At 41.6% G+C, this 27,701-nt stretch overlaps 1 protein-coding gene across 4 annotated transcripts; it reads right to left on the bottom strand.

Moving 5' to 3' along the window:
- Nucleotides 1-210: 210 nt before the first annotated feature.
- nacc1a (nucleus accumbens associated 1, BEN and BTB (POZ) domain containing a) lies at nt 211-17,736 on the bottom strand. Of its 4 annotated transcripts, XM_085351529.1 has the most exons (9): nt 17,549-17,736; nt 17,482-17,486; nt 13,335-13,489; nt 11,826-12,104; nt 11,030-11,660; nt 10,678-10,848; nt 7,292-7,397; nt 6,997-7,094; nt 211-4,184 (listed from the first exon to the last, which is right to left on the bottom strand). In XM_085351529.1, exons 1-9 carry the CDS (start codon nt 17,734-17,736, stop codon nt 3,874-3,876), a joined length of 1,944 nt encoding a protein of 647 aa, XP_085207655.1. In that variant the 3' UTR covers nt 211-3,873. The 4 variants fall into 4 exon arrangements, with proteins under 4 accessions (XP_085207655.1, XP_085207654.1, XP_085207653.1 ...); XM_085351528.1 differs by lacking the exon at nt 17,482-17,486 and having other exon boundaries at nt 17,549-17,665; XM_085351527.1 differs by lacking the exons at nt 17,482-17,486; nt 17,549-17,736 and adding an exon at nt 16,487-17,080.
- Between the last annotated feature and the right edge of the window lie 9,965 nt (nt 17,737-27,701).

Here is a 27,701-nt window from a genome sequence, read left to right as displayed (position 1 = left end):
GCTGTGCTAACCACAGTAGTGCTAACCATTGCAGAGCTGTGTCATTAAATCATTTGCAATAAAGTAAGATTCAATTAAGTTCACCAGTGAGCAAACGCCATGAGAGCAAATGACAGGCAACACCATTAAAGCGATTAAGGAAACACAAAAACGAGGAGTCTTGGAGAAATTGTTACAAATCTTTTATTAAGATACTCATTATTTGTTCCATTTTTGACATTTTCTCTATGATTTGTATTCATTTATCTTAAAGTTGTTAATGTGCAATTACCTTTGATAATGTTGGGTCACAGTTACAGGGCTTTCACAAAGTTATTGGCACTTGGAACACAGAAAGAGGATGAGCAGTACAGGAGGTCCACTGGTGCTACAGGGTTACAGAGGGCAAAGAGCAGGGGCAAAGACATGGGCAGACCAATAACTGCACAGGTTGTGAAGAGAAGCATTGTATCTGGGTAAATATATACCTCATGCTGCGAGTGCACAACAAACAAACTATGTGTGCGTCTATATATAATATACAGTATTTATCTATACATGTATATAATCATATTTATCTATGTACTGTTTAGTGACAAAAGGTTCCCAATGCCGTGCCACACCTTATCCATTCAAGTGTGTAGGTCTACATTTTGTAAGTGTAAACACGTACGCTGAAAGGTAGAGAAATTGCTTAGAATGTGCAATAAAAAAAAAGCAAGAGAGCTCTCAAAAGAACACAAATTAAAAACGAGTAACACCCACATACCTAGTGATGATGGAGGACTGAGCGACTGAGCAATCAAGTTATGAATAAGGGAGTTTTTAGCTGTCAGTGAACTTTTACTTCAGGGTGAAACCCCCGAAATGTCCCGGAACCACATTTTATTTCAACTGAACTTGTTGAACTGATGGCAACATGGGCCCTAATCACTGTTTATATGTAGTAAAAGCTTTGAAGCTGCAACAGCAGCATAATCTTACTAGGTCAATGGTGTAGTGGGGACATTTCCGTATACGGGTTGGGCAGCTGCTTCATTAGAGTCGACACCAATTCACTGGCGTAGCCGAGCTCTCGTTAATGACTCACAATACAGTACAAGTCATTCAGTGGGTCACTGAGTAATATGATTACTGTGGGAGACAAACAGAAACGTGTTTCTCACGTTGAAATCTTAATTGGTCATATTTTATCTTATTTGGAGACTCAATGACAGTTCTTCTGAGTAATAGCATGTAACAAAGCAAACTTTTCAGCTGATTATGGCAACTTTAACATGCCTGGCAAGTCTGGTGATTTGAAAAAAAATTATAGTCATACTTAAAACAATGTGAAGCAACATCTTGTGAAAACCTCTACACAAATTAAAGCTAGACATTATAATTCAGCTCAAACATAAACCACTGCTTTGCCTTTATGAAGCGCATGAATAAACTTGGAGGAGTGAAACATGACACCAGCTGCATAAGGGACAGGAAGCACAACAGTCTTCAAAGATACTTGAGGTATGTGGGGGAGGGGTGCTCATGTGGCATCTACAGTCAAATGCAAAACTGAGGTTTCTTTGTTATTACCCTTAATGAATGCTCACAAGGTACTGCATTTATGTTTCATCCATATACTGTATCACCCACCTAAACCAACCTAGAATTTGAAACAATAATGAAAATATGCTGAGCTAGAATCTTTATCATGCCACTAGTCATTTTATTTCTTTTCAGTAAGACTTAACTGCCTTTGATAGGAACCATCAGCATCTTCCTGGCTTTCAAACTCTACCTCTCTACACAAAAATAGAACCTCTATGGAAAAAAAAAAATTCCTGAAAGAGAAAGTAATCAGTCCGTGCGAACGTATCAGGTTAAGAACACATTCCGAGTCAGACCCGGACTACTTTCAGGTTTTTCCACCTGCAAATGTAAGAATGAATCCCCTGTACTGACCTCCGTCCTTAACAGATTAACATGCATTCAGAAGGTTTCTAGCAAACACCAACTTCCACATACAAAAGGTCAGTTGTTGACATTTCTTAAATCAGACACATTCAGCAACAGAAAAAAAGAAGAACACTTGGGATTCAACTCAACAGTCTTCTTGATTATTTACAGTAGGCGTTCGTGCCACTACTAAACAACAAATACAGGCAGGCATGGGAGAAAGAAAAAAAATAAAAATAAAAATAAAAACAACAAGGCAAATTCCACCTAAAGGGGTTTGATTGCTACACAACACTTCTCAAAAGGTGCATGAACTACTAGTTCTTCTCAATAAGGTGCAGAAACCACCACTCTTATCGCTCATGGAAGGTGCAAAATCATTTCAAACTTCAAAATAAAACTCATTTTGAATTTCCAGATGAAAGAGGTGGTGCATTGCATACATGAATAAGCCACACACCAAAGACACATCTTCACAATACAAACTTGGCTTTCTTACCAGAGAACTATGTCGAACACACACATACACACAGTACCATTAAAACCTTTTTGCTTCAAGCAGCATTGCCTCCCTGCGACATCACTGTGCCCACCAGCTTATTGACGTCAAGATTTGAAAGATGCACTTGTTCATTTCACAATTATTTCTTGTGAACGTCACTTTGTTCCTCCCTCCTTTTAGGAATTTTTCTTCGAAGGCTAAACTAGCAGAGCTGTCAGATAAATGTAACCTATAAATGTCCAAAAGTAATCTTCAAAACTGTGGGCCAATGCTGTATCAAAGGAGGCGAATGTTGCAGGTTCACAACCTAACAAGAAATGCTAATCATAGTCACAGTCGTGCCAGCGGAAGCAGTCTTATTATTCCTTTAAAGATAGTGGACAAAAGATGAAATGTGTCAAATTTAGCAGTTCAACTGCTCATTCCATCACTTTCACTGTAAAATAAGGATAAAAATAAATGACTGAGGTTCTTATGATAAGACTCCTTTCATTATTATTATTGTACTCCTGCAAAAATAGCACTTTTCCTTACTTGACAAGCCCTCTTTCAATAAAAGCTGAATACTGAGATTTTAAAACAATCCCTCTTGCTCTCTTTGCTCACACCATTCTAGGCATGGGCACTTGTATAAATATAGTTTTTGTCTTCTAAAAATATGACCAGCTTTGATTACCTGTTGCCCTTCAAATTTCATTTTTTCCCCCCATTACAATCTTCTGAGTAAAAAGCTTTCACCCTTCTTACTGGATCACTTTTCAGTTTACAGACAGAGAAACATGCAAAGAAAATAAAAATAGGCAGATGAGATATATTTCTATAAGACAGCACACAGTGAAACACTCGAGTGAGATTCTCTGGTCTCAAGAAAGGTGAGGTGAGGCTGAAGAATACTTGCAGGGTGATCAGTGGAAGATGCAAGAGGAGGAAGAACAGGTAGTGTTACTTTGTTTTAATAATGTATCTATTTTGAAATTTAGTTTCTTTCCCGAGGCTGGAATACAAGTTGTCAGGGTTGCATAGAGAAAAATGCCACCGACACTTACATTCAATATACCCGTCACTTCTGCTCCTGGAAATCTGTCCATCCAGCCATCTCTTCCTCCTCAGGCTGCACCAGTAACTCCCTGCCCTCCCCCCAAACCACCAGCACCTCAGGGAATGTATTTAATATGCAACAGTGGATGTGTTTACACACCTTAAAAAGACAAGGGGAGGCAGAGGGCAGTTAGGACACAACTAAAGACCCTCTTACGCCCTTCCTTTCCTTGATTACCTCCATTATACAGTCAAAGCAAAAAAACCTTAAGTTTTCAAGTCCTGGTTACATCAGGGCAACAACTGTTGACCCTAACAGTGTAGTATAGACAGTCAAGATGTGAGAGATCAGCGTGGGCCAAAGAGTGAGAAGGCAAGCGCAACTGGGGAATACTGGTATGTGCGTCACCAAACATTCAAAATAACGGTCCTCCGTCCCCACCCACACCTGGTAGCGATTCACCTGAAGAGCCGCCCGACTCCATACCAGCACCACTGGCGGACTCCAATGAGGCAGGGTCGAAGGTTGGATCCGCCCCCAGGGCGTCTTCCTCTGTCTTGACACCATCAGGAAGGAACGCAGAGTAAGCGTCACTTTCCGCCATCAGTAGCTTTAGCTTGGGTATCCAGCTCTTACGGACCACACGTCGGGCATTGGTGCACATGTCGGCTGCAATGGCGTTCATCTCGCTCTCCTTGAAGCTGGTTGCGAAGTTCTGGCAATAAACTGACAAAAAACAAAAAGGGGGGGGGGGGGGGGGGGAATAATTAGGCTGATCACACTTTTATGATGTGACTGGAGCCAAGAACGAATTTCACGAGTGTACTGACAGATCCTTTTGCCTGTCTTCTACCCACAACAGACAAAAGCATCCCTTTCACCAATATTTGAATGAAGATGGATTTATTCCAAGTACATGCACATACTACAGTATGATCTGATCTATTTGTGATGCTGGCAAAAAAAACCTAAAAGGGGTAATAGCTTTGTTAATAAATATTTTTAAGGACTATACTGGATTATATGGGACTGACAGTATAAAAGTGAGTCAATTTTTTATGGACCGCCTGCAATGCTTAGGTCCTGCTCTAAATTTAGATAGTTGCCAGGCAACATAATATATCAGATATATTCCAATATTCAAGTTTTGTGGATATAAATTAAATGCTCCGGTCACAGAATGAAAACAATACAATGTTGCAAGGAGTATAAATGCAGAAATGCTAAAAATAGATCATATTAATCCATTTGTAGGTGGCTCCTAGGCAGCATGATGATGTCCCAATGGCTGATATAGATAAGAACCTTCAGGAATCTAAGACGTACCTGTGTGCCAGGTTTAGCTGCTGAACTCCTTATTGTATAGGAGGAGTTAAAGGACTAATAGGCACACAGAGGCCTGCTGTATGAGAGTTACAGTGTTTAGGGAAATGACTACAGCTATGGCTTTTTCTTTTTGATTTTAACCACGACAGTCTCTATAGAAGTTTGCACACAAAAAACTTCCGACAGTTTCAAAGGAATCAGAAGAGGATATTTCCATAGTTGTTCCTATTTATGTGTAGCATACAGCATGAAACAGCCTGCTTTAGAGGTGTTCACAGAATTGGAATTAACTCTGTGGCACAGTCGATGGAAATGCCTGCAGAGAGAGTGCGGAGAAAGCAGAAGTGACAACCAATAGGCAATATTCCTGTGTTATTACCTGCGTGTACCAAATGATCACCTGTGCTATTTGCTTATTGGCACAGTTTGATATTACACAATCTCCGCAAGTTAAAGAACACTGCAACTCGACTGGATCGGACATCTTCCTTCTCATGAGCACCTCTGCTGAGTAAGTTCTAGAAATGATCAGGGCTGCAGAGCATATGTGAAAACGACTCATGACTGACAAAAGAAAGTCTATTCAATATGCGAATCAACACTTGCTCGGTTTAAAATTCAACTGAAACACTTTAGACAATTGCAATCTTTTATAAACACCAGCCAAGTTATTTATCCAGCTGTCTCTCATGTTCAGTGTTTATTATCCTGGCTAACGTTACAGTATGCAAAATGCATAAGAAAACCCCAGCACATGTGGCGTGACCTCAACAAAGCAACAATTGTTTTGCTGACTGATTTCTAGTAAAAATCTACTTCAGGGGAATGTTTTTAATATTCACTACTGAAACAGAAATTGCTTGGTTTAAGTAATGGGTGGCACAGTCAGTTTTTTTTCTTGTTTTTCACCCACAGGGGTTTTGGCACATCACCTACATGTAAGGTGCCAAGAGAATGATAGAGTATCCCCTCCAGGCATGTTCAAAGACAAAAATGCTATGATTTGCATAATATTTTGGGCAGGAGATGTTTTTCTGCAAATAATAAAAATGAAAGTAGTTCTGTTACCTTGTTAGAAATTCTAAAACAAGGTCAGGCTTCAACTGGCAAAAGCCTCAGTGGAATACTGAACCCAAGATCCAATTAATGTAGTCCAAAAACTAAATGTGAAAAGCTAGCAAAATGTAAACTTTCAAGTCAACAGGGACAAAACAGTCACATTTAACTTGTTTACTGGCTCACACCACAGTAAATATGCTCTGTACTGGGCAGAATAACGACGTGGCATACTCCACAACTCCATCAGCTACAACCAGTCATGTGATGCATGTCCATTTTTAGTTTGGTATGATCCAGTAAACAAGTGAAATATGATTATTTTGTCTTTAACAACTCTAAAAATATATTTTTTGCTCAGCCCTCGATTGCAAACATGAACATACATATTTTTTTTGGTTTAAGTTTTACACAAAAAGACTGCTGAAAGTGTTTCATGTGCTGCTGAAATGCTATTCACAATGTATTATGTGTGTTGTGCAACACAGGCTTCAGACTAGTAGTGATGTCACGAGTCCCGCTCACAGCTACATGTCTTTAAATCTGATTTTATGGTGAGCATGGATACATTTTCCACTTTCAGCAAGCTTTTACTGAAAAAGCACAAAGCTGTAAAGAAAAAGGGCAACTCGCAAAACTCAAAACTATAGAACGTCTGAACAAATAATCACCTCACTATAAGCAGGACAATATCTCTGTTCTGGTGTGTCTGATGTCAACACTTGATTTCAGGGTGAATGTTACTATGTAGCGGTCACAGAGTTATTGCCAAACACTAATCATACCAATGCAAATCTTATTTATGCTTTTAAAACAACAAAACCAAAAAAAAAAAAAACTATGCTTGTTTTGTTGCTGCTGTGAGGCACGTTGTAATGTGGATTTTTTTTTAAAAAAATTACCAAGTATTAATAAAGATTAATATTATTGTTGTTACTATTAGTACTATCTAAATGTACCTAAAAGGAAAACTGAGACATTACACAGCTAACTCATTAATTCAGCTACGATTATGATACGGCTTAGTTTACAGTGTAAATACACAGTGTGTGCATGCAGTGTGAATGCATGTACATTCCCCTCCATCAGTACATGCACAAATTGTTTGCATGCTTGTGGGCAAACACCCACAGACAGACAAAACATGTACGCTCACATTTGACTGCATGGAGCACTCTGTTGTCCAGGGGCTTGCGGCTCGGGTCATTGGTGGACGAGCGAATGCCTGTCCCGCAGCTGTTGGCCAGAGTGTTCCTGATACATCAAAAAAATAAGAAAGAGGTAGACAGAACAGAGGAAACACAAAAATAGTTGATTTATCCTTCATATGCCAGCAGATAAAAAACAAAAAAAAAGGAAAACAAAAAAAACTTTAATTTCTATATTAAAACTACGCTTTGCATGAAACACTTGCATAAATAGACCCAGACAAATCGAGGGAAGAAGCAAACCTGTCAAAGAAGGCGGCCAGCAGCCTCCTCAGCAGCACCTTGTGTCTGGTCCCTGCACTCACATGACAGTTCATTAGCTGAGCTCGTGATATATACACAGAAGTACCTGCAAAGAATCCAGAAAGAATTGAGACCATTTATTATCACTGTAGATTATCTACTGAGATTATCTGCCATCTCGTTTTATGGCATTTCCCTTCTTCAACTTTTGTGGGTCAGGTACAGCAATGATACAGTCAGGATCTTCGCTTTCGGTTACTGGAATGGAGAGTTTATTTATCTAGCAACAGCTCTGATTCATATCACACTGCAGCTGTGGGTGGGGAGAGAGAAGCCTGTGCGCCAGTTAAATGTCACAGCTTTGAGGTTTGATTTGGTTTCATTACTTCAGTTTATTCCTTTGACTTTTACAAATGTAGTATAAAACTACCCTGAAACACTTGCTTCAGGTTGCTCTGTCACAGGCACATGCTGCTGCAGAGTGAAGTGTGTAACCCCAATGGTAAGGTAACACGCACAGTCACAGTATGTCCTTGACATAAACAAACTGAGTCACATGTGCAATACAGCTCTGCTTGCCAGTGCAAATCTCAGTCATCTGAGGACAGCGTCCTCTGAAGATATGAATATATATCAGTGCTACCTGCCTTGTCCTATTTAGACCTCATACTATACTGCCTATATGTATTTAATAGTTCAGCTCTACCTTTAACCATAATGTCATTCATTTCCAGACTGCAGACTGAGGCAGATAAAACTATTCACCTAAAAACAACACTAAAATAAAATATTTATTTTTATTTTATGTTATATAAGATTTATCCGTCCTCTTCCCCTTATCTTTATCAGGGTGGTGGGTGTGCTGGAGCCTATCCCAGCTATCATGGGGTGAGAGGCAGGGTACACACTGGACAGGTTGCCAGCCTGCCGCAGGGCTAACACAGAAAGACAGATAACCATTCACACTCACATTCACACCCATGGGCAATTTCACAATTATCAGTTAAAATAGCCCCACTAACTGCATGTCTTTGGACAGTGGGATGAAGCCTGAGTGCCCACGCAAAAGTGGGGAGAACATGCAAACTCCACACAGAGAGGCCCTGGCCAGATGTTGGAGTCAAACTCAGGACCTCCTTTTTGTGAGGCAACAGTACTAACAACAACACCACCCTGCTGCCCTTGTGATATCAGATAAATATATAAATAAGATAAGTTAGTTTGATAACATATTTCTGATATATGCAGTACTGTGCAAAACTCTTAACCAGCTGCTCATTTCTTTATCTTTAATTTTGCTTCCAAGGAGCCAGACTTGTAATTTTTTTTATCGTGGTCTAGAGCAATAGTTCTTCCGGCTTTCTGAAGAACTACTTTCCCTTGGACATCAGCTTCTTTGTTTATTCATTTTCAGTCCTTGTTGCTGACCATTTCCAGAGGAAGGATTTTTGTATGTTAAGTCACTTAACACTGACTTAACTAAAATTAAAACTAAAAAAAAAGATACAGTATCGTATTGTGATATTTTGTGTGGCGATATCAGGGATACCAAATATCGATATAGTACGAAGAAGCAGGCTCGTGTCATCTGACAGGAAGCAACCTTTCTGCAAGTAGTCGCAGCCTGACTTGGACTGACAGCAATCTCCCTTAGACAAAATACTGAAGGTTTACAGAAACTTTTAATTTAGAAATGCAGACAGATTTCCAACATGTTGCAATCAGTCTGAATGAGCCTTTATGAAGAAGGATAACTCGTGGGGACTCGACTCAGCTGACTGCCAGCTGGCTGTATTCTGGTTATACTCATATAGAACAGGAAGGTTGCTGAATACAAATGTAATTGTTTTAATAATTCAGGGACAGTGTTGGTTTGCTTCACAATCTAATTTTGAAGCAAAAAATAAATAAATAACTGAAATGAGATAACTTTATCGTGTTGGATAATATCAGTACAAACAAAGTTTAATTTTAGGGACATAATGTGCAGTTGGAAATCGTGATAAATCACAATATATTTCACCGCAACACTCAGCATGTCACAAAATGTTAAAAATTGCAATAATATCGTACCATGAGTGAAGCATTGTGATAATATCGTATTGTGGAGTATCTGGTGATTCCCACTTGTAGACTCAACACTGGGAGAAAAGGCTGAGGTACGCCAAATTACACAAGAACTGGACTGAAAATCAGTATCCACAGGTCTTATGGGGTAATGAACCCAATTTGGAATTCTTTGGTTCAAATTGTTGTCAGTGTGTATAGAGGAGGAGGACTGAGCATGCACAATGATATAGAGGAGGTCAGGAGAGAGATACAACACTGAGTGTCTGCAACCTATAAGCACTTCAGTCAGATGTGTTAGATATCTTGTTAAAACTGATTAAATATATGAACACAGAAATATATTGACAGATTTTGATCCATTATGCAAAACCATTTGGAAATCATCTAATTGGGAACAGCTCAATTTTTCAGCATGACAAGAATTCCTAAAACACTGCCAGCACAGTATAAGCAGGATTTGAAGCAGCTTGGCTATATTTACGAATCAGATAATGACCCAACGACAGTCTGGTATAAATGTATCTATGATTTCTGTAGTTTAGATCAAGGTAAAGACTTCATTTTTGATACACTTGTAGCAGAATCAAAGTATTTTTCTTTCTTTTTTTTCTACAAACCACATGCTAAATATTTTGTTTTGACACTTATGGACAAAAAACAAATTAAAGAAGAAAATCCAACAACAGTATCAGGCCACCACAACAGCTATGCTGCACTTTAGATTCTCAGTCTCTGGTACTTCACTAGAAAAAAGATTTTTCCTGTTTTGTTGTTGATGGTTGACGATGGCTGTAGAAGATGCTTGATTCTCATCAACCATCAACCAATTCAACTCGACTGAGAAGAGGTGATTTAAGCCAAACAGTGAACATCAGTTTTATATCCAAACTATTCAGTGACCCCTTGCGCTCTGCAGATGGGTGGAGGACACCACTCCCAACAGGAAATGTTTCATCATAAGAAAAAGGAGATCACACATGGCATTTTCTTTCTTATTCCTTGCTTGCCTCTAAAGATACAAGCAGACCTAAACCACAAAAGCAAAACATCCCCCCCAACAGCATCACAGAGCTGCTGGATTCCCTTTAGTGTAAAGGTCAAGGGTTTCAGTTTTTCTTTCATCCGTCACCCACCTGCAGGTTTCTCATGTTAAGTTTGACATTTTGGAGACAGCGAGCCAAGACAATTCTATGAAATTTGGATATTTTTGTCTCTCAAATCTAATCATTTTGAATTTCTTTCTTTTCTTTTTTTAAATTTAGTTGTAAATATTGCTGTCTTTAGGTACACACACACACACACACAGAGAAACATACCTGAGACTAACTCTAGTTTCTCAGCAGGATCTCCTTCCTCGTATAGTTTGGGGTGACAGCGGTTGCCTATTTGGGCAATAAGTTCTGCAGGAAGACATGAAAGATCTCTGCCACGCATCCGACCTCGCGTCTCCGTGTTATCTGGTAGAGCCTCAACACGCTCACCAGCAGCTAGAAAATCCACATATGGAAAAATTTCGAATCAACTATAAAAATATATTTATGAGAATATTTTGTGCTGTTACAATGTCTCGACAAACCAAATAAAGGATACAAATATGTAATCAAGGTGTAATGAAAAACTTCAGCTAGATATATTTGTATGTGTTGGTATAACTATTCTGTCCATTACCTGCAGCTCCCATGTTGAGCATACTGTACATGGTGTACATGTTGCAGATTTGTCTGTACTGCTCCTCAGCACTTTCATCTGTCCCCTCCTCTTCTTCTTCGTCATCATGGTAGCTGATAGGTGAGTCACTAGCATAGGTACTCAGGGTGCCAGGGCTGGCGCCCTCTGACATGATAAGCCCTGCTGCAGAATTCCCATTGGTGCTGGCACCGCCACCAATCCCACCACCGGCCACCATTCCCACGAGGTTGGTCGTGGTGGCACCCATACCCACAGCCAGTCCGAGACCTCCGGGGCTCTGGATAGCGCTGCCCCGCACTGCCTCCTGGGAATAACGGGCTGCTTTCCTGGCACCTCCTCCTCCCCCTGAGCCTACCCCACCTCCATCTCGGGTGCTGCCACCCTCCCATAGTCGCTTGGCTACAGGAGTGCAAACCACTGAGTAAGGAGTGGCCGCCTCTGGTTGGCTCGCTGGCTGCTCCATCTTAACTCGTGATACCAGAGGGAGCGGCGTCAGACAGGAGGCGGGCCGGGCTGCACCGTTACTGGTCTGTGTTACAGGGCTCTGGGGCTCTGAAGGTGGGGCCTCCTCTCCATGAAGGCCCTGGGAGTCACAGCTGGGGGAGGATACCTACCAATAAATGCATATATCACCTTTGCGTCAGCAAATAGATAGATCTTACCTTGCAGAAAGTCTCAAAACAGAAATCTCAACCTGTAATTTACCAGTTCAAATTGATGAAACAATGACTTTAGGTTTTCTGCTACTTCACTTTCTATTTCTATTTAGCTTTACCTTGAGGAAGAATTCAGTGCCTTTCTCCATGATCTGTTGGATTTGCAAGAAGCCGGCAGTATACATGAGAAGAAACTGGTCCCCCACCGTCATGCTAAGACGGCCTGTGTAGCAGAAAGCCAAAATCTGCTGGAAGCTCTGAGGCTGCACGGCCGGCGGGAGCTCCACTACGGCTGGGCCGGCCTCACTGCTTCCGCCACCTCCACCATTGCTGTTGTTGCTGCTGCTGAAAAGATCCCGGAAATAAGAACTGCTAGCAGCCAGAACTGCTCGATGAGCCTAAGAAAAAAAGAAAAAGAAAACATAATTTAAAAATCATTTTACATATTACAATATACTGATTTATTAAGGGCTAGTGAGATGTTTTGGAGAATTTATTTTCTCACGGTATAGCTTCGTTTAAAAAAAACAACAACAATAAACAATACTTTTAAGATTAGGTTTAAAACTTCCCTTTTTAATAAAGTACATAGTTAGGGCTTGATTGGCTGACCCTCAATCCTCCCTTTGTTACACTGCAATAGGCATATGGCTGCCCCTCCCTAAGCCTGGTTCTGATGGAGGTTTCTTCCTGCTAAAAGGGAGTTTTTTCTTCCCACTGTCGCCAACGCCCTTGCTCACAGGGGGTTATATGATAATTGGGGTTTTCTTTGTTTTCCTGTATTATTAACCCTTCTGACAGCTTTTGATAAACTGCTTCTATACCAGGGATGGGCAACTCCAGGCCTCGAGGGCCGGTGTCCTGCAGGTTTTAGATATCACCCTGGGTCATTGCACCTGAATCAAATGATGAGTTCATTACCAGCCCTATGGAGAACTTCAGGACAAGTTGAGCAGGTCATTTAGTCATTTGAAACAGCTGTGTTGGATCAAGGACACATCTAAAACCTGCAGGACACCAGCCCTTGAGGCCTGGAGTTGCCCACCCCTGTTCTACAACCAGCCAATGATTTATTAACATATTGATTTAGTAGCTCTTCAGTGTACTTTCATTTTTAAAATACTAATCGAGTTCTTTCAATGTCCCTGAAAAAGAAGGCCCTACTCAAAGTGAAAGATCTCAGAGAAGGTAAAAAAACAAAACGTTAGAGGCCAATATTTAACTGAGGAATGAATACAATGCACAAATTACATTGTCTCTAATGGACAGGATAACTCAAACTACTCAGCAAATGAAAGAAAACCTGTAACCCGTAAAAGACAATCTTTAAAACAAACATTAATAACATCTTATATACTGGAGCTAGAAACTTGCACAAATGTGGATTCACACCGAATGATGCATCATCTGCCTCTGCTGCAAAAAGTTACATGTTGCAGCATCCCCCCCACCCAAAAAAAAAAAAAGAAAATGTCCAAACAGCAGTTCTTCTGAAGAATAATGACGTTCCTTTTCCATGGAGCACGACTGCCACAGGACTTTTTGTTTACACTCGGGTCTTTTCTTCTTCATTATAACCACGACCTTCAGTCAGTTGAGTGCAAATAAGAGAAACAGTGCACCAGTACCTTGAAAGCATGGCCCTTGACCACCACGGACACATCGCAGTAGAGTCCCTGCAGCCGCTGCTCATTCAGACACTCTAGAACGTTGTTGCCGAAGTTTGGGATCGCCATCTGGAGGGTCTGGGCCATGGTGCGCCTATGCACACCACCAAAAAGGTCTTGTTGGGAATGAATAGAGACAGGCAGAAACAAACAAAGAGGACAAATGAGGAAGTGAATAGATCCAAATGCTGGTTACTGAAAAACAGGATTGACTTCATATATGGAAATACTGAGCCAAATTCCCACTCCCCCAAACACGCTCTTTTTCTCCATGGAATTTTTTCCCATGATACGGAAGAGCACCCAACTCAAACTACATGTATAATCAGACCTTTTTCATACAAAACAACTACAACTATTATCAAACCAACCCAAATAACGATGGTTGATATATTTCTTTTTGCACAGGATTTTTGTTTTAATTCAGGTAAATTCATTCTTCATATTCACAATCCAGTTCTTCATACATCTTAACTGAAAGCCTGTTCAATAAGGAGACCACACTAAACTAAACTTTCAGTGCGCTCCATGTTAGAACTTCTAATATGTAATAAGTAATTGGCAAACTCATGCTAAGAGAGTTGATGCCTCGGGTGCTGCCTCCTGCATGTTTCAGCTAGGCCACGTGTGAGAACGGGCAAAGATATAATCGCATGTGAAAACCGCCGTCATTTACCAAGTATGAGCTCCTTCCTGTTGGTCTTGCCGATATGTGGATAAACTTTGACCATGAGGCTGGTCAGAAAAGAGCAGGGCTGCCACTATACTTGCAACTGGTAACAGTTAGGAGACCTTTGACTGCACCACTACAAACAATATGTTGAAAGACCGTCTCCAGATCTCGCTTTGATTTGCCAAAGAACTCGGAATGAGAATATTTATACGGCAACTGTGGAGTAGTTCTTCATGTGACATTTTGATACATAATAAACTTTCTTTGTGAATCACTTTTCAGTGGGTTACATCGCATTAATCATGATTGCTGTCGCATGTTTCAGCTTCATCTTGTTTCGTTGCAGTGATGACTCCCCCCCCAGGCATTGTGGGGTGAAGGTGTAATGTAACACAGCTACGTATGTTAAAAGAAAGAAAGCTCAAAGAGAAGCTAAACAGCTGAGGAATGTCAGAACCTCACATTAACACAATGCAATAAAACGCCGAGCAAATCTAACTGGCCTGTTTTATTACTGTTAGGCCAAAGTATTCATAATGAAATGCCTGTCTGTTAAAGGAAGGTTCCCCACAATTAAAACAATATATCTCTTGAAAAACCCAAACGACATGGGCCGCATTTTCTCCTTCGCACAGTCTACCGAATAGTATTGGCAGACTCGCAGCACTCTGATATTTCAAACTAAGTTTTGTTGAAACTTCCACAGGATAATCTACATTTCATTAATCCTATACGTCACTTCAACCTTGCAGTAGCTGTTGGTGCCCAGCACCAACAGCTACTGAAAGCCTTTTTATTTTCTGTGTCTTCTGTGAGCTATAAAATCCCGTGTCCTCAGATAACTGGGTCATGTTCTGGTATTCTATGTGCAAACGTGTGTTTGTGTGTGTGGCCTAAACAAAAACCGCATAGCATGTTTCCATTCACTTCAGTCAACAGTCAGAGGCAAACATGCCCCCCCTTTGCCCCATATCCGCTCTAAGATTGATAGATTATGCCTGTCAATATTAAATTAAAATGAGCCAACGTTCCCTCTGCTGTGGCTATGAGGGCTATAAGCAGGGTATATTACATTACTCACTTGATACTGTGAAGGTATGTAAACATGCTTCGATGGTGTTACACCAGCTATGCTTTGTGATAGCACGTTCTATAAACAGCAATTTCGGAGGTGCTATTCACATGCATGTATATGCCCTCTGTACCCTCAATAAGAGCAATGCAAACAACAGATACATTGATCAGCCTACATGGCATTGCACTGCTCGTGCTTACTTAAAGCACAAGGCCCGTCATAAGTATTTCTATGCGCGCAGATGAGGGTACAGGCCTGCAATGCAGAGATATATTACCACTTAAAAGTGTTGCATGAATGCTTGCTGAACCTACATGCACCCACACATAGAGCGTTATCAGTGTAAGATACTATCTGATAATGTGAGAGCAAAGTGACTGAAGCCCACCCTGTGAGAGGCATAAAAAGCAAACTTTAGTGTGACTGACTGATGAGGGTTGAAGCGAGCCAGCCCATCATATCCAAAGCCTTTCATTTGGGACCTCGCCAAGCTCCAGGGTAAAGAGAAATGCTCTCTTTGTCTCCATCTCACTCAAGCTCCCCTCTCCCTCATACTAAAACACAGATGCGCACACACACAAACTCAAACAAACCCACAAAAGGCACACTGAGTCACACACAGACATTAGACAATACTGCTTGTTTACAGTTTGGCGAGCCACAGTAAGCACACATGGTTGCACATCAAGACACACAAACACTGGGCCGAGAGCAGGGGTGTGTTTGCACAGTTTGCCCCAACAGTGAGCGAGAATGCAAGCGTGTGCATGCACATGTGTGTGGCCCTGTGCACTAAGGAGGGGCAGCGGGGGCCTGTAGGGATGAGAAGAATAATCTCAGGTCCTTAAATATATACAGTAGAGTGCAGCAGCAACAGCGTGAGCAAATGAAATTCACCCCAACTAACCCTGTAGCTTAGCTCTCATACCAGCCAGCCCTGGGAGGAAAGTAGGTCAGACATACAACATACTAAAGACCTTACACTTTTAATAGCAGCCTTTAGAATATTTCAAGGGGGGCTAAGTTGTGTTATGATGGACTGGTTCTCAGCCTATTTTGAAACTTATTCCACCAAACTCTTATGTTGGTTCAAACCTTTCAGATCATTATGTGGAAAAGCCCCTCATGCAGCTGGCACACACAGTTCCCTCTATAGGCATTTCCTCATTATATGCGCCCATGCTTGCATAGCTGTGCTCCTGGCAGGCCTGACTTTTGCTTATCCTCACAGCAAGAAGGCTGATTGTTTTACAAACAGACTTTTTTAACTTCACATTTCTGATTTTTTTTCCTTTAATGTGTGTGCCTCTGTGCTGAAAGTGTTGCCAAATAACGTGTAGAAGGATAAGGAGTTGTTTAACCCACCTGGGGGTGTCCGATCCGTGCCTACCCAGCCGGGAGGCTACTGGGAGGTAGGGACAGCATGGATGCGTTAAGGGGGAATCCAGGATGGCGTGCGATTGTTTACGTGCCCTCAAATGGCAATCGGTTAGACGAATCTAAAGTAGTTTTACAGGAATCGGGCCACTTCGGGAGTCCCTATCCCCCCTCCATTCCCCCTCCTCCAAGTGGCTGTCAGCGCTGAAATATCTGATTGCCCTCTCCTTCCATCCGCAGCACGGCCTATGGGAGGTGGCTAACGGCTAAAGCTAACGCCACAGTTAAAATATTTTGGGTTCGCCCGGCGCACCATCCACCTCGCGCACACTCAGCCCCAGCTGCACAATGTCAAGCATTTCCGCACTCACAAAGGTAAACAAAGCACTTACTGGCCGAGCGGACGAGGTAGCCGTGCTGCGACGCCGGTTAGTCAGGCCCAAAATGTTGCTTATTTAAATATTTTGGCGACGGGGGAAATCGCTCCCCCTGCCATTCTCCATTCTACCGACATCAACAGGTCATCCCAGGACACGCAGCAGCTGAGGGCGAGCCAGACGGAACCAGTGCGGCACGGAGCAGGGGGGGTGGTTGGTGGGGGGAGCACAACAAGGCACAATTCTTTTTGCAGCCGGCGCTCACAAGAGCTGCCGTGCCAAAAAAAAAAGCGAGAGACAGAAACAAACGGACTGCCGTTGAATTTTCTCATGTTTTGTGAGGCTCGTTAAGTTAAACGTGTTCTGCTCCGCTGCTGATAACGAGCTATATTTTTATTATAATTATTATTGTTAGGCTGAAAAGGGCAATAGAAAGTTTAGATTGTGCCAGCCTGGACCAGCTTTCCCCTTAAAGTCGCGCACTTATCCCAAACTTTAATTGCCCCACTGCTGCTGGTGCTTCTGCTGGACTGCCCCCCCCCTCCTGCTCCATCAGCCTAAAAATCTAACGGTGACCACCCACTCCTCCTTCTTCTCCTCCTCCACCGCCGCTGCCGCCGGTGGATCATCAGACGACCCTACCGACTGACTGACGGCCGAACAAGACACTCACCCCCTCGCTGGGAAGCTGATGCAGAGCGCTGGTTCGTTTTTCCTCGCTCCGGACAGCCATTCAGTGGGAGCGGAACGGCGATAGAAGAGCCATCGAGGGCGGTACAGTATCCCAGGGGATTGCGGAACGCAGAGCCACCGATCGCAGCGAACAGCAGAGGAGGAAGACAAGCATGACGCGCTCGTCATTCAATCGCATGATCGTTGAGAGCGCAGCCTCAATTTGGGGGAGACCTATCCCACGGCGTAGACTGTTTGCGCATTGGCACAGGCTGCGTGGAGGAATAGTCTGAGTCTCTCTCTCTATCTTGCTCTCTCCCTCTCCGCAAATGAACTATGGAAGTAGGCCGTGTGTATGTGTATATGTTTCTCTCTGTGTGTGTGTACTTATTTAACTTAAGTGAACTCCGCGGGCGCATATAAAGTAGCGATAAAGCCGCACCCTTGTTGGCTGTAAACAAGTGAAACCTATGATACTTATACAGGCATATTTGCCCAATTGGCATACAGTTATAAACCGTGCAGTGGCGTTATTTATAGCACCCTATCTATAGAGTGCTCTGTTCTATGAATTCTTTCTTTTTTTCACCCTGTAAGCTGGAGGCACAGCGAAATCAAAATCCGAATGGACACAGAGTGCACGCAGAAACGCAAGCCTGTGTCATCACAGGTTTGTTAATAAACGCCATCAAAAGAGCACATTCCCCAAACGTGGACATCATCATAAGAACAAGAAAACCCTATGACTATATATACTTTGATAATATAATAATTCCATCTGGCACTTAAACCTCGCACTATTCTGTTCACGTGCTTTTGCCAAATGCATATTTCAATGTGGGTACCTAAAAGGATAGTATCCCACAATGTTAATGTTAATAATTTCACTCGACCCTGTCAGCAAAGATACGGAGAAAAGCAACATTAAGTAATTAAAGACTCTCGAATGGTATTCTGGGAATTATTTAACTCAAATGTCAGTAGCAGAGTTGGTTAAGTTACTTGAAAGAAGTAAATAGTAACTAATTATTGATTACTTCTCCAAAAACTAATCCAGTTACTTTACTCATTACTTATTTTCAAAAGTAATTAGTTACTTAGTTACTTTTAAAAAACGTGAACCTGTATACGTAATAGAGACCTTTAGACCTTTCAGCCCAATTCTATTTTTTATGCATAATCCATCATATAAAATTGAATCAAATGGAAAGCCACTTTTTAAAAATTGTTTTATGAGTTTTAATCTTTTCATTTTATGCACAAAAATTAGCAAAAATTTATTAATATTCAATATTTTATGCCTTTTTATACGTGTTATATCAATTTTAACCTCCTAGGACCTTGCGTCCACATATGTGGACATCATTTTGGGTTATTTAGATCAAAATACTCAATTTTGCTCTACAAGTGCCTGATATCCACTTACGAGGACGTTATACTGCTACTGTTCCATCTAAACTTTAAACGAATGTCCTCATATGTGGCTTTCATTTTTCTCAGAAACAAAAATGAGGTAAAAAAAAAAATCTCGTAATTCTTTGTTTTTACATTCATCGGGCCCCAATATGCTCAAATATCAAAGAGAAATTAAAAATGCATGCCGTGGAAGAGTTCGAGTCTTAGGAGGTTAAACCTTTTGAAGACAAATGTAAGAAAGTTGCTGATGAATTTCAACTCAGTGCTTCTTCTGGTAATAATCTGATGTAGAGCATTAAGATTTGAACGTGAGTTTGTTTTACTTTGATTTGCATTGCATACTTTCAGCACATTCAGTCTGAAATAAAATAACAGGCAAGGCATGGGTTCAGCAGTGACTTCATCTGTGTTACTGAAGTTAACTGATTGCTGATTACCTGAGAAACAGGTAATCAGCAATCAGTGGAATTGACTGGAATTGGCCCCCTAATGTCAACCTTGGTAACTATTAAAACTGAGGAAAGTCTCTAATACACAAATCAACATTTTCACTGGTCTTCTGGTCTTGGCCCCTCAAGTTACCCAGGGGCCTCTGATCATGCCTCCTTTATATATATTTTTTCACTTCATTGAAGTTTCCTTCAATGAAAGGGAGTAGGACAAATGCAGAATCATTTCAGGAGTGTCACCCCAATACATTTCTCACCAATACATTTCCTCCTTATCATTGTAACCTTAATAGCATTGTAACTTTACAATAATGCACTTATTTATCCAAAAATGGGGAAATTATTGTATATATAATAATTTTTGTTATTCATCCATGGATAGATACATTTTCTTTCACTTATCCAATTCTGGGTCACGGATAGCTCGCACATATCCCAGCTGTCACAGGGTGAGAGGCAGGGTATACCCTGGACAGGCTGCCAATCTGGTTATTGTTATATTCATTATTACTACCAGTTATTTATTAATTTGTATTTTCTCTTTGATTATTTTCTTTCTTGATCTTCTTAAACACAGCCTCAGCTTTTGCTCTTATGCATTAAACATCTCAAAGAGTCACATCTTAATATCCAGCTGATCTAGTCTTTTTAGTAATCTGTCTTGTTTCCGCAAATATTATCCTATTTGTGCTGTTTTTACAAATGTTCTTCTGTTTTTGAAAACAAAAATTAAGAAAAGAAATATAATAACTGAGATCATATCAAAGTGCAATGTGTCATCAGTTTAGTTGGAATCTGTTTAGATCAACATAAAAAGAACTGTCTAAGGTTCGGAGGTAAAACTTTTTAAAAATGAAAAAAAAATCCACATTTTATTATTTTGATGAAAAATCATTTGCATCAACATGGGAACAAAGCAACATCTTTAGGTTTTTGAAGATGTTTTACCTATCATCTTCCGTGATAAGGTTTTCAAAAAAACAAGCAAACACAAAACTACCATTACCTAGATGACTGAGAACCTACAGAGACATTTTGCAGTCAACCATTCTCTGAAATCCTTGGCCCATATATACCTTTTGCTTTGCTAATACTGGGTTGCACACTATATTGCCAAAAGAAATAATTTGTCCATCCAAATCACTGAGGTTCAGGCATTCCATTCACTTCCAAGGCAAAACGCATATACAGTAAAATCAAGCACCTAGGCATGTTCATTGTTCCTACCACATTTTTGAAAGAATGGGTCACTCTCAGGTAGCTCAGAGAATTTAAGCATGGTACTGTGATATGATGGCATCTGTGCAACAAGTCCCACTAGTAAATTTTCTTGCTACTAAATATTCCGCAATCAGCTATTAGTGGTATTATAACAATGTGGAAGTGACTGGGAATGACAGCAACTTAGGCACGAAGTAGTAGCCCATGTATAATCACAGAGTGGGGTCAGTAAATGTTGAGGTGCATAGTATACAGAGGTTTCCAACTTTTGCAAAGTCAATCCCTGTAGACCTCCATACTTCATGTAGCCTTCAGAATAGCTCAAAAACAGTCAGTAGAGAGTTTCATGGAATGGGTTTCCAAGGACAAGCAGTTGCATCCAAGCCTTACATCACCAAGCTCAATGCCACTGGACTCCAGAAAAGTGCAAGTAAAGTTTGGTGGAGGGGTTGGTGGAGGGTTGTTTTGCAGGAGTTGGGCTTGGCCCCTTAGATCCAGTGAAATGAACTCTTAATGCTTCTGCATACCAAGACATTTTGGACAATTTCATGTTCCCAAATTTTTGTGAACAGTTTGAGGATTCCTGTTCTAACATGACTTTGCATTAGACATGACTTTGCACCAGTGCGCAAAGCAAGCTTCATATAGACAGAAATGAGTGAGTTTGGTGTGGAACTTCACTGGCAACCCAAAAGATCACCTTTGGAGTGAATTAGAGCAGAAACTCTGAGCAAGACCTTTACGTCCAACATCAGTGCCTGATGGTCAGAACGTCCCATAAACACACTCCTAAACCTTGTCAAAAGGCTTCCCAGAAAAGTTGAAGCTGTTAGAGCTGCAAAGCGTCATACATCATATTAAACCTTATGGATTAAGAATGGGATATCACTTCAGTTCAATTCATATGTGTAAGAAGGCAGATAAGCAAATACTTTGGGTAATATAATGTCTATCAGGTCTACCTGTGTACTAGAGCTGGGCGATATATCGAGTTTTTAAAACATATCGATATATTTTTATACGGGATATAAGATGTGACAATATCCTTTATATCGATATAGTCTATGTTACGTTATAATTATAGTTGTGGAGCCGCAAGTTTGCCTCTCTTTCATCCACTTTTGTCTCTACGCAACGTTACTCCGCCTCGCCTTCACTGAAGACAACTCCCCCTCCTACCCCATCGCTTCACGTGCAGGCAGCGACAAGACGGACACGGCAAATCTCCGTTAACGAGTTACTGCGCATCGCCCCATGCGTGGGGCTGGACGGCGTCAACGTGCTAACGAGCTAAACATGCTAACGAGCTAACCGCGCTAACGAGCTAACCGCGCTAACCCTAAAATCCTTTCATTCTCTCAAAAGTTGATAGCGCGCCTTATGTATGAATTCTGGTTGTGCTTGGTGGCCGCGAACCGATTTTATGTGGTACACGGCGTTCAGCAATCTGTCAAAAATGTTTGAGTACGACTTTGGTAAGCTACGGAGCTGCACCGCTTGATAGATTGTCGGCGCATTACGGCTACCGAGGAGCTTCGCGGAGTGATACGTACTGTGCATCAACGTAATATTACCGTATTGTGTGTGTATAAGGACCATAAATGGCACCTGTAAGAGACGTGGTTATGAAGCGGATTTCAAACTCCAGGCTATCAGTCACACAGTAAAACTTGGGAACAGAGCAGCTGTAAAATCTGTCTGTCTTTGTTATTACGCTCAGCGTCTTTTAGTTTACATTTTGACTGCACAATTGTGAGCTCTTTGTTTAGCACAAAAACAACCTTGTTTTCTTTTATTTATGGAGCATGATTATTTAATGAATGCTCATAATTTAATTTTGAGTAATTTTTCATGTACATCTGTGCTGTATGTTAATAAAAGTGCCTGTGTGACATCTGGGACACAGCTTTGACTAAGAACTCTTTTTGTTCTTACTTTATGGCTTAAAAAAAATATCGAGATATATATCTTATATCGCCATCCAGCTAAAAAATATCGAGATATGAATTTTGGGTCATATCGCCCAGCCCTACTGTGTACCTACCTGAGGACTCATGAGTGTGAAACAACATCTAAATGATGTTTTGATGCATGCTCAATCATCCAGGTAAATAAATCCCATTCTGATCCTGTTCATCTGGATGTAGCGTTTTCAATGGGAGAAACGTCTAAATGACAGACAGTTGTCCAAGAAACATTAAGAAAAGTGTCCAATAGCTAAAGAACAATTTTAATTTGGGCAATTTTAAAGGACTTCTCATCAAGTCCTTTCTCTAATTAACCTTGGAGTTAAATTAATAGTGAGGACTGGCAATTGTTTCCACAGTGTTCTAAAAGGTACAGTAGAAGTGCTACAGTAGAAATCAGTAAGTGTATTTATTAAAAATATTTATAGCTATTATTTTATTACCAGTGGCAACACCATGGTTGGTGTTGTTTTCACCTTGCATGACTGTGTTTGCATCATTGTAGAAAAATGTAGTCCTGGGGACCCCTATTGATGCTGAGACAACCGCAAAGTTGGTTTTGAGTACTTTTCAAAAGCTGCATGTCTGTCTTTCAGTGGACAGATTAGTCAGTGCACTCACGCTGCAACAATACAGTCATGAAACTTTGTAGGTGTGTAGCTGAGATCTGACCCAGATTTCAGCTATCTTGTCAATGTATGCCGATCTCTTTATGCAAAGACAATGTTCTTTAGCACTGCAAGCAACTAAAAAGTAGGTATTCACAAGTATGCAGCTCAATCTCACCGGTTATAAACAATCAATTTATGCTTAAACCATGATGGTTCTGGTAGTCATGAAATGTACACATGCATCTGCCAAGAAGGTATATTGATATAGCACCGTTTTTGCTGTTGTTGTTGTTTAAAAAAATCAATAACAATTATTACTTTTTGATTTTGCTGTTATAAATGTATTAAATCACTGTCAAAAACAAATAAGAAAAACTAACGACATATAAACAATACTTAAAAAAATATTAAAATAATAGATAGAAAGCACATTGACTGTAAATCTCAGCACTAATCGCACAGTGAGAAAACAAATTACCCTATACATTTCCATGATGAGTACATCTAAGTTTTTGTTTATTCATAATAATAGTTAGAAAATATTAATAATTTATTTTTAAGTTAGTGGTTTTGTGTTTTGTTTTTTGCCATTGTATTGTTTCAGGATCAGTACTGACTGAATGCCATTGGGTTCAGTGGTAGTGTGTATTACAATAAAAGTCTGACTATATACCTTGATCAATTGAATGAATATCTAAATATATTGAATAAAAACTGGCATTACATTACAGAGGCTCATTCGCTATCTTGTGTTTTAGTTATGAAATATTATAGCATGTGATATAGCACTATGAATAAGTCAGCAGGAAGCAGTATTCCTAAGTAATGAAGACATAATTCTATAGAAAATGTTTGTACTGTATCAACCAGGGGTGTCGAACTCATTTTACATCATGGGCCGCATACAGACCACTTTGATCTTAAGTGGGCTCAACCAGTGAAACTCCCCTTTCTATCAGTGTGAAAAAGGTACACATTTTACTCTTTTTCTAAGTGATAAACAAAATGCTGCAACAAAGAAAGCAATCTGTCAGCACAGCTCTTTGGACTTAAATTCTAAGAAATCCATGTATAAAATTCACTGTCTAGCAAAAATTTCTATATTAGAAAGTGAGAAACAGACATAACTTAGCTTTGTGCAATTTGACATGATTTGTGAAAGTTCCTTCAGTACTGAATAGCAGAAATTAGGCTTTCTTTTTTTGGGGAAAAAAAACAGAGGCTGACAATACCGTTCACTTGTATATTTTCTGAATAATGCAGAAAATAAAGATTTTTGGTGGGAAACAAAACACGCAGAGACTTAGAGCAGTGCAGCAGTGTGATTTTATTGTGGTGAAAGCAAAATAGCCAAGGCAACTGGGAGTTCATTAGAATGTCCTCTTGTGCTCTTTAATCGTTTGCTGTTGTATCTGCTTGGTGGTTGTTGAAATGGTTTTGTAAGCTTTTATCTGAGATTCTGATGTTTCTGTGGATACCACACGTCTATATTTAAATAACAGATCTGGTGATGCATCCCTTTAAACCAGATGTTCTCCCTCTTGCTTCCAGTAGTGTGGGCATTCAGGTTTGACAGGTTAATTGTTTATTGCTTAATTGCTTGGTGTATTATGAATGTCCGTAATGGAGGTTTTTATCAGTAGGAAAAGCTGTAAAACTTATGAAAATACAGTAAAAAGTCCAAAATTTCTGCTTGTGCTTGTTTTTGGTGCGCAGCAGGTCAAACAGGAATTATAAATGTCTTAAAACTTGCATTTAGGCCTATGAGACTTATTTAGACATTCAGACACCCAATATCACTGACATGCAGTCAGATGCTGATCATTTTAAGTTTTCATTCGTTTATTAAATTTTCCTAACACGCTTCCATTTAAATCCAGCTCCCCATCTCTCTGTATACCTCGACTGTACCACTACACTTGCTGTCTTCGGAACTTCTGCCCCCCTTCTCTCTTTCAGTTAATGGTAGGATCCCATTAACTGCATGGTGTGCCCATCATATTCCCAGTGCCAACTAACGGTCAGTTAAAGGATCCATATACAGGGAGTGCAGAATTATTAGGCAAATGAGTATTTTGTCCACTTCATCCTCTTCATGCATGTTGTCTTACTCCAAGCTGTATAGGCTCGAAAGCCTACTACCAATTAAGCATATTAGGTGATGTGCATCTCTGTAATGAGAAGGGGTGTGGTCTAATGACATCAACACCCTATATCAGGTGTGCATAATTATTAGGCAACGTCCTTTCCTTTGGCAAAATGGGTCAAAAGAAGGACTTGACAGGCTCAGAAAAGTCAAAAAAAGTGAGATATCTTGCAGAGGGATGCAGCAGTTGCAAAATTGCAAAGCTTCTGAAGCGTGATCATCGAACAATCAAGCGTTTCATTCAAAATAGTCAACAGGGTCGCAAGAAGCGTGTGGAAAAACCAAGGCGCAAAATAACTGCCCATGAACTGAGAAAAGTCAAGCGTGCAGCTGCCAAGATGCCACTTGCCACCAGTTTGGCCATGTTTCAGAGCTGCAACATCACTGGAGTGCCCAAAAGCAAAAGGTGTGCAATACTCAGAGACATGGCCAAGGTAAGAAAGGCTGAAAGACGACCACCACTGAACAAGACACACAAGCTGAAACGTCAAGACTGGGCCAAGAAATATCTCAAGACTGGTTTTTCTGAAGGCTCTGGACGTTGTAGGGCTGTCCTGGTTGACACGCCTCTGCAATGTTGCGTGGAGATCAGGGGCAGTACCTGTGGACTGGCAGACCGGGGTGGTGGTCCCCATCTTTAAGAAAGGGGACCGGAGGGTGTGTTCCAACTACAGGGGGATCACACTCCTCAGCCTCCCTGGGAAAGTCTATGCCAGGGTGCTGGAAAGGAGAGTTCGTCCGTTAGTCGAACCTCGGATACAGGAGGAACAATGCGGTTTTCGTCCTGGTCGCGGAACACTGGACCAGCTCTTTATCCTCTCCAGGATACTTGAGGGTGCATGGGAGTTTGCCCAACCAGTCTACATGTGTTTTGTGGACTTGGAGAAGGCATTCGACCGTGTCCCTCGGGGTGTCCTGTGGGAGGTGTTGCGGGAATATGGGGTGTCTGGCCCATTGCTACGGGCCATTCGATCCCTATACAACCGTTGCAAGAGCTTGGTTCGCATTGCCGGCAATAAGTCGGACTCGTTCCCGGTGGGTGATGGGCTCCGCCAGGGCTGCCCTTTGTCTCCGGTTCTGTTCATAATTTTTATGGACAGGATTTCTAGGCGCAGCCAAGTGGCGGAGGGCTTTCGCTTTGGTGGCCTCAGAATCTCATCTCTGATTTTTGCAGATGATGTGGTTCTGTTGGCTTCATCGGGTGAGGGCCTCCAGCTCGCACTGGAACGGTTCGCAGCCGAGTGTGAAGCAGCGGGAATGAGGATCAGCACCTCCAAATCTGAGGCCATGGTTCTCAGCCGGAAAAGGGTGGAGTGCCCACTCCGGGTCGGGGATGAGTTCCTGCCCCAAGTGGAGGAGTTCAAGTATCTCGGGGTCTTGTTCGCGAGTGATGGGAGAAGGGAGCCGGAGATCGACAGACGGATTGGGGCTGCAGCTGCAGTAATGTGGACGCTGCACCGGTCCGTCGTGGTGAAGAGGGAGCTGAGTGTAAAAGCGAAGCTCTCAATTTACCGGTCGATCTACGTCCCTACCCTCACCTATGGCCACGAGCTGTGGGTAGTGACCGAAAGAACGAGATCGCGGATACAAGCGGCAGAAATGAGCTTCCTCCGAAGGGTGGCTGGCCTCTCCCTTAGAGATAGGGTGAGAAGTTCGGCCATCCGGGAGGGGCTCAGAGTAGAGCAGCTGCTGCTCCACATCGAAAGGAGCCAGCTGAGGTGGTTCGGGCATCTGACAAGGATGCCCCCTGGGCGCCTCCTGGGTGAGGTGTTCCAGGCATGTCCCACCGGGAGGAGGCCCCGGGGCAGACCCAGGACACGCTGGAGAGATTACATCTCTCGGCTGGCCTGGGAACGCCTTGGTATTCCCCCGGATAAGCTGGAGGAGGTGGCTGGGGAGAGGGAGGTCTGGACCTCTTTGCTTAGGCTGCTGCCCCCGCGACCCGGCCCCGGACAAAGCGGATGAAGATGGATGGATGGATGGATGGATGGTTTTTCTAAGGTTTTATGGACTGATGAAATGAGAGTGAGTCTTGATGGGCCAGATGGATGGGCCCGTGGCTGGATTGGTAAAGGGCAGAGAGCTCCAGTCCGACTCAGACGCCAGCAAGGTGGAGGTGGAGTACCGGTTTGGGCTGCTATCATCAAAGATGATCTTGTGGGGCCTTTTCGGGTTGAGGATGGAGTCAAGCTCAACTCCCAGTCCTACTGCCAGTTTCTGGAAGACACCTTCTTCAAGCAGTGGTACAGGAAGAAGTCTGCATCCTTCAAGAAAAACATGATTTTCATGCAGGACAATGCTCCATCACACGCGTCCAAGTACTCCACAGCGTGGCTGGCAAGAA

Source organism: Diplotaxodon limnothrissa, linkage group LG4 (assembly GCF_057381915.1).
Source record: "Diplotaxodon limnothrissa isolate DT_005_m linkage group LG4, D_limnothrissa_male_GT1.1, whole genome shotgun sequence".
NCBI classification, from domain to species: domain Eukaryota; kingdom Metazoa; phylum Chordata; class Actinopteri; order Cichliformes; family Cichlidae; genus Diplotaxodon; species Diplotaxodon limnothrissa.
Note: the sequence above shows the minus strand (reverse complement) of the source record. Positions and strands in the feature narration are given on the sequence as shown.

Coding starts and splice junctions, on each gene's coding strand:
- nacc1a (XM_085351529.1), bottom strand. CDS start 17,736: ATGACGAGCGCGTCATGCTTGTCTTCCTCCTCTGCTGTTCGCTGCGAT. Junction 12,105..13,334: donor TCAAGGGCCATGCTTTCAAG/GTACTGGTGCAC, acceptor TTTTTTTCTTAG/GCTCATCGAGCAGTTCTGGC. Junction 7,095..7,291: donor CTGGCCGCCTTCTTTGACAG/GTTTGCTTCTTC, acceptor TTGATGTATCAG/GAACACTCTGGCCAACAGCT.